This window comes from Papaver somniferum, unplaced genomic scaffold, assembly GCF_003573695.1.
Source record: "Papaver somniferum cultivar HN1 unplaced genomic scaffold, ASM357369v1 unplaced-scaffold_150, whole genome shotgun sequence".
NCBI lineage: Eukaryota > Viridiplantae > Streptophyta > Magnoliopsida > Ranunculales > Papaveraceae > Papaver > Papaver somniferum.
This window is the reverse complement of record NW_020624377.1, coordinates 1949032-1961079: the sequence shown is the minus strand read 5'-3', so window position 1 is coordinate 1961079 and position 12048 is coordinate 1949032. Positions and strand designations below refer to the sequence as shown.

Genomic DNA, 12048 nt, shown 5'->3' with positions numbered 1-12048 from the left:
CCCAATTACCGCATCAGTGAGATTAAGATTTTTCTTCAATTAAATTTCTAAATCGCATACCTTTATTTCATATATCAGAAAAGAAGTTGTTATATCAAAGTCAATCTGGCATCTGGAAAGTCTTACCAAATATTCCGAATAACCATTCGTACGAATAACAGAATAAGATTTAGTACAACATAACATATCCTCGTTCTTCTTTCCACTAATATGGAGTGATGAGATTGTTGAGACAATATTAGGAAAAAGAAAAATCTGTTGTAACAAGTCGATATGTTTATCAAACTCCGTTAGAGTCCCAAGGGCTATATATATAACATTGAATAGCCATTGATAGTACATATTTTTATCGAAATCAAACAAGAAAAACAAAATTCTAAAACCTAATATTGTGAAAACACAATATTTTTATTAAAAACAAATCGACATACTAATGTTTCCTGAATTTGCTCGGTAGATCCGAAATCACAGATCCAAAAACTAGTAAATCTAGATTAAAAAGGAAAATATCGTAGAAAAATTAGAATATTTTTCTCCGGAAAAAATGGTTATGCAGAGCGAAATATCTCTTGCTATACTTTTTTTTAGGCATAAGAATCCTAATTGACAATTAATTATTGAGAGTCTTATGATTTCAATGGTATGCTTAATTAGGATTATTTTTTTTTGAAACTATAAAAAAATCATGATTAAAAATTAATCAATGATAAAAAAGATTAGTAGATTCTAATTAGAACCTAAAATATACTTCTCCATGAAGAAAATTAAAGATTTTGAGACGGTCGTTCCAACCGCCGTTTTTTGACAGGGAACGCTACACTGGAGGGTAATCCAAGGAAGAAGAGTAGTGGATTTCGACTTAGAGACAGAGACGTTTCGTGCCCCGTATGAGCCTCCTTCAATGCGCACTAACTATCGAGGGTTCAAAGACTCTGATTATAACAAATCATTCAAAGGGGTTTCTGGAGATGGTGTATTCTATTACGCGGTTTCTCACTGTCAAACTATTAATCTTACAGTTTGGAAGATGAATAGTACCAAGAAGTTTGTATTCCTTCTTGACCTCTCAAAACACATTGGACCTTTCACACTCACGCTCAACATAAAGTACGTTCGTTGTCGTGTTAGAAGGGGTATCTTCCAGCAGTTCAAGGGCAATTGGTTGGACCTTTCTAAAATTAAAAATTCTTCAATCAAAGAACTATCAAAATTTTCAAAATGAATGAGTTGTATTAGGATTTTATCCAACAAACCCATACATGATAATTGAACAGAGGACACGTGAATTTGATCAAAGAAAACCCCCCAAACTCAACTTAGATGTAAAAATTGCAGAGGAATAATTAAATATAATAAATTAACTAACTTTCTCAAACATTCTTTTTCTCCAAAATTCGATTTGGAATTAAAACGTTTCATCATGAATGAATAATTTTAGGGAAGATGATGAAAGGGTTGTATTTAACTTATTTATGGATTATACGTACATCCATTTAAAGTTTTGGAGACCTACTAGAGGAAATGTAAAATACTAGCACAATACCAAATGGATGCCTCTAATCGATGACAATGATGACTAGTTTCTAGCAACAAAATTATTTCTCAACCCCGAATGGATAGTATATGCAAAATCGCAAATCATAATTTCCACATAGCCAGTTTATCATGAGTACATCAGTGTTACATCATATTCTAATTCAAACCCACAAACTCTTAGAATAGTAGTTGTCACTATTAGGAGGGTTCGAACCCTTGCCATCGTTTCAAAGGATGACTCCTACCAAGTAGCATACTCAGATAACATTCTATCATGGATCGGCTTTTAATCCATACTTCATATGAAGCGTAACAGTTGTTTTTCAAGAATATATGTTAAATGGCATTCCAATACTTCAACTTGAAAACTGAAGAGAACATACAACTGCATAAATATCCTTGATTAAATGTAAATGCCATATCTTTACTTAAACAAGTCCTTGGTCATAAATTAAATGTAACGAATTCATACATGTTTTCATGGCGAATTAACATCCCATCATTAATAATCAATTTATATGGCTTAAATCCACAATATTTTTCCAATTAAATAGTTTGAGATTATTATCTGCATTCCTGGTTTTACTAAGGTATCATCTAGTAGCTCAACCTCCTTTAAAACGATTTTACTACTCAGAGCAACCGGGGGGTATAATCTTTTGATACCTTTTTGTTATTTTGATTTTATATGACACGATAAGAGATCGAAACTTTTTCTTCCTTGAAACAAGTTAGTAGAAGTGTGCATCTATTATTTTAAAAGCTTTAGTCGTCTCTCCCGACCAATATTGAATAGGCGCATTAACTTCCATCGGAATATTAGCATAACATGTTGATAGAGTACAACTTCTTGTAGTTGTTTCAGTAGCTTCAGCTAAATTCTTCGAAGCAAACTCAGTTGAGAGGTAATTCTCATGCACTCCAAATACGACATTCATGTTTACATTGAAAGTAAATCTCTGACATACTTCTTGCAAATCAATGGTTGATCCAGTTTTAGCTACATGAGCTAATAATGGAACTAACTGATTTTCTACAATTTTACGGCTCATGTTTAGAAAGTAAATCATCAAACTCAATCACCATAAAATGCCATTCTTCTTTGTACCTTCCAAACATTAAAATCACCACTGGGGATTACATCTCCTAGTGGAATAAAATTTGCTTGAAATCCGAACCTTAAGGGTAATTGTTGAAATCGGTTTTGAGGATATACTGAATGTTTTGGTGGTAACAAGTTAGTAGCATTGGTTTACTCAGCAGATATTCATATATATTTGTAAAGATCTAAAAGGAGTCATGAAAACTAATAACTTTCTGAGTTTTGAGGGTTCTGCAGAATTGGGAACAATCTTGCAAAGTTATGCAGAGTTATCTAATGTCTTACAAAGATTAATAAAGTTCCCAAGAGTATTAAAAACGTACTTTATATAGATCTATAGAGTTTTAACAAATTGTCTAATGACCTAACATAATAAATTTATTATAGCTTATCGATTACATTAACTTCAACGAAATTTTTAAAAAATATATATTATATATACAACATATTTCTTTTGTTAAGTAAAATGCAACAAAAAAATAATACATATGTTATTTTCATATGTGTACCATGTGGATTCCACTGATATGTTGCATAATAATCAAAATATGAATGAGATTGATCATATCATACAATCATTATGCATATATATATGACATCATATAACTTGAAAAGCAAGTCAGAAATGGACATTTTTACATAACAAGTAAAATAAAAAAGTGTTTAGCCAAATCACTATATACATCTATATTTATGAAACAAATTAAAAGAAATTAAACAAAAATATATTTTAATTTTTTTTGGAAAACTCTCAAAATCTTACATATTTTGCAAAACTTTTATCAACCAAATATATACACAAAAGTCGCTCAAAGTCATGAAATAGATAAGTACGCAAATTTTTTGAATTTTCAAATTACAACGGGTAATATAAACTCTTCAAGACTTTTTTACGATCTATAACCAATAACATAAATTTTGGAATAGATTTTAAACGTAATCAACCAACAACATATCTTTGAAACGATATTTTTAAAATACACAACCAGTAACAAAATACTTTTGAAATCCATTAAAATATTTGGAAACACTGCATACATTTATCAAATAAACTCTCGTAAGTATTGGATTTTTGAGTAGATAGGTTCATCAATTAAGAAAGAACCTTTACCGGGTCGATAAACATTTCGGTTAACCATTCAAGTAAACTATTGAAATTCATTGCTAATGCTGGAAGGAATTCGAGGAAAAGACAATAGTCGGTTAGTCATCTGATCTTTGTTGGTTTTTATTAATTACAAAGTTTTTCATGAAACGTAATCGTCTCTTGTTCCATGTTAGAAACTAACATGAATAATATAACTGCCGAGGTAAGATTAAATTTGTTAAAGGGATCAAGAGAAAATAAAATTATATAAAGGTGTATGTAAAAGAAGGAACAAAAAAGAAAAAGATAATAAAAACATTTTAATTTCTTAAACATTATTTAGAGATACAAATACATATGTGATGTAAATTATAAGGGCTATGCATTGTTATAGAAGTTTTCACAACATGACTCAACAAATATGAGAAGGCACATGTTCACTTACTTCTTGCAATTATCCTTTTATGCACAACAGAGTTTCCTAAAAACAAGTTGTGCCTCATGCAAAACCATATATCTATCTTATATTTGTTCATATTACGTGAATATCTGCAACTTGCTTATGCACCCTGCAATTGAATGTTAAGAGAGATAATTAATAACTGATGCTAGTTCTCATACACAACCTATTGATTCAAATATGATATGCATGTAAACCTAGGTAGGAAAATTAGGGGGTAAAGAGTTCTCGATTATCATACTTACTTTTCTTATTCACGTGCATTTATTAATTCATATCTCTCTATGGACAAGCGGTAACATGCATGTATCCTGGTGCAACTAGTATAGGTGTATATTTGAATCTCCTAAAATTTTCATGTAATAAGACTATTAAGAGTTTTCTAAGATGGTTAACTGTAAGATGTACCTCTCGACTTGCAGCCATTTTGACTCCAAAAATGTTACAAATCATACCTCATAACTCAGAACATACCAATTTTGTTCAATGACCCAAAATTTGCCGAACTTATAACCCAAAAGAAGTTAGTTCGAGTGTAAAATTTGAGAACGACTTTTAAAAACAAAAAAGTCAAATTTTTGTGAGACAAAATATCTTTGCTTCTGATTTTTGCTTCTGGAAAAGTAGAAATAATTCTGCTTCTGATATCCAAACGCACGATAAATAACTTCTCGAAGCGACTTCTAAGTTCTGATCCTGAAAAAGCACTTCCGGTAACTATATGCTGATTTTTGGTATATTTCGTAAATATGGTATATCTTGGAGGATAATTCCGTAATAAGAGGATCCTTAAAGGGGCATATGTGTAGATATAAATAAAACAAAACCCTCTTTCCGATAATATAATCTCGAAACACCGAAACGCTCTACTTATCATCTTTGTTTTCTGCGAATTGTAGAGCTAGAAAGAAAATTTGTGCCGCAAACCCTAACCCTAGAAAACCCTGATAATCAATCATGTCTCACTTTGGAAGATCTGGTCCTCCAGATATCAGAGATACTTACTCTCTTCTTGTTCTTAACATCACCTTCCGTAAGCCCTTTTTTTCCTCTCCTGATTCTGATTTTTTTGATTCTTTTTCTGATTATTTTTTTGGGTAATTTTTTGATGAAGGTACTACTGCTGATGATCTTTTCCCTCTATTTGATAAGTACGGCAAAGTTGTTGATATTTTCATACCAAGAGATCGAAGGTTGGGTTAAATCTTAAACCCTAGATTCCTTTTTTTTTTTTGAATTTTTTTGAATTTTTTGGGATTTTTTTGTTTAATTGTGTATTGGTTGTGTGAATTAGGACTGGAGATTCTCGTGGATTTGCTTTCGTTCGATACAAATATCCAGATGAAGCTTCAAAAGCTGTTGAAAAGCTTGATGGTTAGTTTCGTGTTTTCCCATGGAGCTTTGAGTTTTGGTTACTGTTAGTGGTTTTTCTTAGGGTTTGTTGTTGTTTTTGCGTGTAGGAAGGAATGTTGATGGAAGGGATATTATGGTTCAATTTGCAAAGTATGGTCCCAATGCTGAACGAATGTAAGTAAAAAATCCATATTTGAGTCTAGTCTGATTTAATAATTCAAGTTCTTTTTCTTGCAGTCCAAAAGTAGTATAGTTGTAAATTGCCTCTTATTTTAGAAGAACATATAGATATTTGTTAAAGATTTTCCAGTGATTGATTCAAATTTGACACTATATGGTCCCCGACAAAATTATTTCCTGTGTTAGCCCTTTCAAGGATTGATTTGTCCTCTAATCTCTTGAGAACTTGAGAATTGTTTATTGTCTGAACTTGGAGTGTCTTTTAATCTTGTTATGGATTAGTGGGTTAGATAAATGTAGGAACCAACTCTAATTTCAGTTGTGAACACTTTGACGAGTCATATCTTATCTAATTTCAGCTCTAAAGGAAGAGTAAGTGAACCAGTAGCAAAGACTAGAGGGAGTCGGGAACGGTCTAGAAGCCGCAGCCCCCGTCGAAGGTATTTTCTGTTTATTTGACTATGTATTTTACGACATAGATTCTCATATCAGTATCGCTGACTGTGAACCATTCTAGTTCCAGGTCTCGTGACGAGCATAGGGGTCGAGATAGTAGAAGGAGAAGTCGTAGTAGGAGTCGGGAACGATATGATGACAGATCTCGTGGGAGGGGTAGAGATTCACGCCACCGCAGTAGGACCCGCAGCTTAACTCCTGATTACCGGAAGGGTGGTAGTCGAAGTCGATATGAGGAAGAGCGCCGAAGGAGCAGAAGCAAGTCCGCCGGCAGGTACTACAATTTACACATCTTGGCTTCTTATATTTTTTGGCTTTGCATCTTATATTGATGAAAACATCCTCACTTTTTTCAGTGCCTCTCCTGTTCGGCGCAGTCCTAGTCCCAGGAAAAGGAGTTTATCTCCTCGCAGGACTCCTCCTAGGGGTGAAAGCCCTGATAGACGCAGTCATGAAAGTCCCAGAAAAAGGAGCCCATCTCCTATTCCTAGAAGTGTTTCTCCACAGCGTGAACCTGCTCGTTCTCGTAGCCCATCACAACAGAATTCTGATGCCGATGTAAGTTCTCTGACCCGCGTTTTTGTTTATTTATCTTTGAAACTAGAGCTAGTAATTAAGCATGGTAGGCTGAACTTATATTGCAGGACTGAGGCTGAACTTATATTGCAGGACTGATGCAAGGGTTACATAATGGACAAGTCACATCCTTCAAGTAGCTGTGTTCTTTAAAAGGTGGTGGGTGTTTGCATGTTCTCGTCAAAGTACTGAGTGCATGTACTGGTAGACTTAGATCGTTTTCAAGGTTGATTATTGCTTTGTTGAACTTAAATCATCGATGCACTTGATGCAGCAGTTAAGTAGTCTGTGAACCTTTTTTTCAGTTTGTCAAATATTTGAGTTATTGGACTTAATGAATGAATGCATGTAGTTCGAAGATTTAATAGTTTGTGTCTTGAGAGCTTTGTTTGCTTCTGTTTCACATAAGTTCGTATTTGCATTGTTTTTCTCTGTTTTTTTCCCTTACTTTCCCCTTCTTAATCATGCATCATTGGATGATGGGAGTTCTGACTGTGGTGACCATACAAATTGCATTTTATAGTCTGTTCGGGGAGTGTTGAATGGGCTTGGTGTGACGTGATGATGATGATGGTGATGTAGCAGTTGTTCATGCTGTTTTAGAATTCCTAGAATGATGATGTCCATTTTGATGCTGCTGGTTTTGAACAGTAGCAATCTATTGAGATCTCAGCCACCTAGTTGTATGAGGCTATTTTGCTCTGCTGATCACGATTGGTAAGGTTTTATAATTTCATATGAATAGTGTTCTGTCCATCAGGTTACTCCTGACCATTCTCTGTGGTCTCCATAGATTAAAGTACTGGGATCTGTACTGATTAGTTGTCACTGTCAGGCCTGTCACAATTCAAAACGTGATTGGGGACCTGGAAAGACTAGATGAGGCTGCTAATCTAAAAGTTGATCCTGCTAATAGCTGATTGTGATTGTGGCTGCCAAATCTAAAAGTTGAATCTGCTAATAGCTGATCGTGATAAACAGTTTTGCTGTGTTGCTAGGGATGACTGCCCCTTTTGAACTGGACAGAGTAATAGGTATTTCCTCATTTGGTTGGTCGAGTGCTCGGTTGGACATCACATCACCTTTTACAATGTAGGCCTGTTAGGGAATTTGATCAGTTCTGCACCATGTAGTGTGTTGCTGTGATTGAACTTGAACGTGATAGCATCTGATTGTTGCTGTTGAAGCGTCAACAGTTCACTTACCATTTACCGTCTGTACCTGTTTTCCCGACTTGCTGTGGTTTCATTTGTTTGCTGTTGAAGCGTCAACAGTTCACTTACCATTTACCGTCTGTACCTGTTCTCTCGACTTGCTGTGGTTTCATTTGTTCGACCGACTTAGGTTGCTCCGTTGCTGTGTGTGCTTAAATGATTGCTTCCATTAGTATGCATCCCATTCCCGCTAAATTTGTTTTGTTATGTTAATTGGGGTACGGAGTACTTCTGAACAACTACTAATTGAGTTGTTACTGTAACCTTGAAGGTCTTCTTTGTGATTGAAATTTACAGAGTTTTAAAATTAAAAATATGATTATATTTTTAAGCCAAGTAGTTGTCAACTTTCTTGTTGGTTCAAGGTTCAGTGTACAGTGATAAACCGACTCTGGCATTTCAGGTTTATTGTTTGACCTGTGTTCTTTAGTTTCTGAACGTTTATGGTGTGGCTAATGAGAGAAAGTTAAGGATGCGATGTACATTGCCAATTCTGGTAGTTTTATGACTGAGTGAAACCAAGAACATATCTGCTTTTTTTAGGCTTTTTAGGCTTCTAGCTTCTAATTTGAGTACAAGTGCAAGTCGGTGACATTAGCATATTACAATATACTGAGAGTGAGAGTCGGTAAAAAGATTTTCACGTTTCAAGACCACCGAAACAAGGATGAAGCGTAGATTTAGAATGAAGCCAAGACTTAAGATTCAAATTAGTGGTGATGAAATGAACTTTTTTCTCTCGAAATTATTTCACCTGCTGCCCTACCGTACAGCCCACTTCCCATTTGGCTACCTAAAGCCTCTTTACACACCGGAGTATACCGGATATCACTAGACGGTTGTTGTTGTGTAGTCTATGGTAAGTGCTAATAATGAGCTTCATTTATTTACTTGCTTCGATACTAAAAAAAACAACAGACAATGAAATATCACTATCATTTTCTAGTAGTTTTAAGGACCCCACTAACTAGATAGCGCCAGCCTGAACTATATGCGGAAGATCACTCAGTGGAGTAGTGCTCTTGCAGATGGTTTCACTTCTACGTACAGCCACCAAGAGCTGCACGGCCAGATGAATTAGGGTTCTTCGAACATTCTGCATCCCACTCCATTGCATTAGCCGTGCTGCATGCCACACTAGGTCCTGTTGACCTAGCATCATCCTGTCCGAAACAGAAAACCTCGTAGTCCGATCACTAATTATATTCTGGTAGATCCATAGAGATGTCGTGGTCAAAATACCTATCCACTACCAAAAAAAAATGACTTATGCAGCCATAGAAGTTTAAAGAGGAATATATTCAAAATGTAGGAGAAAAGGTAAGTTAACCTTCGGGAAGAACTTCTCAGAGATATTCCTGTAGAGTGGTATGCCACTTTCGGGGGAGGAGTATATTCGGGGGTAACATGGCATGCTTGAGACAACATTGCATCGGTAATCAGGATAACATAACAGTGCTCTGCTGATTCTATACCTATTTCGGGGTAACAAAAAAAAAACTAAATATGGAATATTTGACTGAGTTAGTCCGCTGCAATACATATAGTGCTTGTACAGAAGGAATATTGGAGTTGTGATGAGTTTCACATATCGGTATGTTTCCCTTTGATTGTTTAATCTGTAGGTATATCTTTCCGTTAATGTATAATAACATTCGAAAGGTCGTCTGCCTTTAAAATATAGAGATTAGGGTACAATGACATGGTTAGAATGACATTTGTTTGGCTTTTGGGCGCCATTTTTCCTATAATACCTAAACCGTAATGAATTTAAAGCTCATATTTTGATGACATAATCCTATTATAAAGATCTACCTTCCTACCTAAAATGGGCACACTCTGAGACAAAAAAAATTCATTACCGTTTGGATTTTATAGGAGAAATGGCGCAGAAACATCATTCTAACCATGTCATTGGATCCTTCCCTACTATATACATAATGGAATGAGCAACATAATTTTCATAGTAACTCAAACACATTTCCGTCTAGCAGACCCTGCTAATACGCCAAATTAATCTCAAAGGAAAAAAAGAAAGCCATGGCTGCTAAGTTTACATTCTTCCCAGGTCTGTGTTTGATGGTGATCCTATCTTTTACTTTGTCATGCTTTTCTGATCCTGACACGTTGCAAGACTTTTGTGTTGCTGACTTGAACTCCACAACTGTTCTGAATGGGTTCCCTTGCAAGCGGGTGTCTCAAGTTACATCAGATGACTTCTTGTACAGTGGCTTGATGAATGAAGCGAGCACCGCGAATCCCTTAGGACTAAAGGGTGAGATTTGGTGAAGTTAATACCTTCCCTGGGTTAAACACCCTTGGACTTTCAGTAAACCGAATCGACCTTGCACCCGGTGGAAATATTCCACTTCACGTACACCCTCGAGCTAATTTTGTCCTAAAAGGGGAAATACTTTTTGGGTTCATAAGTACTACTAATGTTTTGTATGCAAAGGTTCTGAAAGCTGGAGAGTTGTCTATAATTCCAAGAGAACTTGTGCACTTTGCAACCAACGTTGGACCGGGGAAGGCTGTTGTGATAGCTTCTTTCAATAGTCAACTCTCTGGATTTTCAACACTTCCTCTTAACCTCTTTGCTTCAAACCCAACAATTCCTGATGATATTTTGGCTAAGAACTTCCAGGTTGGTGAGAGCTTTTTTTTTTTTCTTTTTTTTTTGCCAAGAAAGAAAAAGGTTGGTGAGAGCTTGATCGCTATTATAAAGTCTAAGTTTGGTAACTAAACAAAATACCTAAAAATCCAGTGAATGCTCTCACTGGGTTTTTGGCTATTGTAACAATTGGAAAGATAGGTCACTGGTGTGTGTAATCCTTCCTGCCTATGAGCAGGACTATGTAACTTTCCTATTTGGTTGGTAATAAGAGGGACTCATGCAGCGTTCCCCTTGCTTTATTTATGTACTACATTTCCTAATTAATTTGGGTTTCCATAAATCTTACATTTGCATCCATCCTGGACTGAGTTTTTCATGAACAGGCTTACAGTTTTGGGCCGTTCTCGTTTTTAATGAACGATTTTTTTAGGGACCATGGTTTTTTTTGAGGGGACCATGATTTTATTAGGCCACCTTCACTATAGTGATAAGGGATGTCCTATAACGTTGAAATGACTAACCTATCCTTAACCTAATTTAATTTAAAACCAACCTAATAACCACCTATATATATATATATAACCACCACCTCCTCCCACCACCTCCCACCACCGCCGATTACCACCACCACCACCTCCAATTATCACCACCACCAACCACCGCTTACCACCACCACCGCCCACCACCGCCGATTACCACCACCACCACCTCCGATTATCACCACCACCAACCACCGATTACCACCACCACCACCACCGCCTATTTAAGAAATGTAACAACATCAATGCAATCACAATTAATTTTTGTTACATGATAATTTTATCGAGTATAAAAGACGCCAACCGCAGCCTGATTCTGCCATGGGACCACTCCGGAGGTATTTTCCAACAAACCCTTCACTTTAATTTGATTTTGATTGCTTCAATCGAATAGAAATCATCAAAATAGGGTTTTAGTAGGAGTTACAGAGCCATGTTCGGTTAGGCCGATTTTCCAAAAAACCCTAGTTTACTAACCGAACTTCTTGAAAATGAAGAACACGAAGAACAGTTCGGTTCTATTGGATTTAAAACTAAGTCAACAAACTCTCTGTTCGGTTGTTTCGCAAAAAAATTTAAAACTACAAAGTAACCGAACTCCACCCTTAGAACCGAAAAAAAAACAAATCCAGTCTAACCGAACTGTGTTGTTGTGGCCACTATCTTGAGTTCCAAAATAACCGAACTTAGCCAATAGAGTTCGATTTTTTCGCAAAATTTTTTAAAACTACAAAGTAACCGAACTTAGCCAATAGAGTTCGGTTGATTCGCAAAAATTACTTTTAACCGAACTCCTTGTATTAGAACAACAGAAGTCCATAAGTTCGGTTCCTTCGCAAAATAAGGATATCATGGAACTTTAGTTTACAAAAATAATGAGAAGTCCACAAGTTCGGTTCGTTCGCAAAAATGTTAAGTTTACTTTGTAACC

General features: G+C 35.7%; 1 protein-coding gene across 4 annotated transcripts; it reads left to right on the top strand.

Moving 5' to 3' along the window:
* The first annotated feature begins 5024 nt into the window (after positions 1 to 5024).
* On the top strand, positions 5025 to 7173 carry LOC113336105 (serine/arginine-rich splicing factor SC35-like). 4 transcript variants are annotated; one of them, XM_026582101.1, is made up of 8 exons: positions 5025 to 5218; positions 5300 to 5378; positions 5480 to 5559; positions 5646 to 5712; positions 6078 to 6158; positions 6236 to 6448; positions 6531 to 6732; positions 6819 to 7173. In XM_026582101.1, the coding sequence occupies exons 1-8, from the start codon at positions 5143 to 5145 to the stop codon at positions 6822 to 6824; spliced, it is 804 nt and encodes a 267-aa protein (XP_026437886.1). In that variant the 5' UTR covers positions 5025 to 5142; the 3' UTR covers positions 6825 to 7173. The 4 variants fall into 4 exon arrangements, with proteins under 4 accessions (XP_026437886.1, XP_026437887.1, XP_026437888.1 ...); XM_026582102.1 differs by having other exon boundaries at positions 6242 to 6448; positions 6844 to 7158; XM_026582103.1 differs by having other exon boundaries at positions 6552 to 6732; positions 6844 to 7158.
* Positions 7174 to 12048: the final 4875 nt, after the last annotated feature.

Bases quoted from the DNA above. Each gene is read 5' to 3' on its own strand.
- LOC113336105 (XM_026582101.1), top strand. From the start codon at position 5,143: ATGTCTCACTTTGGAAGATCTGGTCCTCCAGATATCAGAGATACTTAC. The intron at 5,560-5,645 runs GTTAGTTTCGTG...TTTTGCGTGTAG, and splicing joins AGCTGTTGAAAAGCTTGATG to GAAGGAATGTTGATGGAAGG. The intron at 6,159-6,235 runs GTATTTTCTGTT...GAACCATTCTAG, and splicing joins AGCCGCAGCCCCCGTCGAAG to TTCCAGGTCTCGTGACGAGC.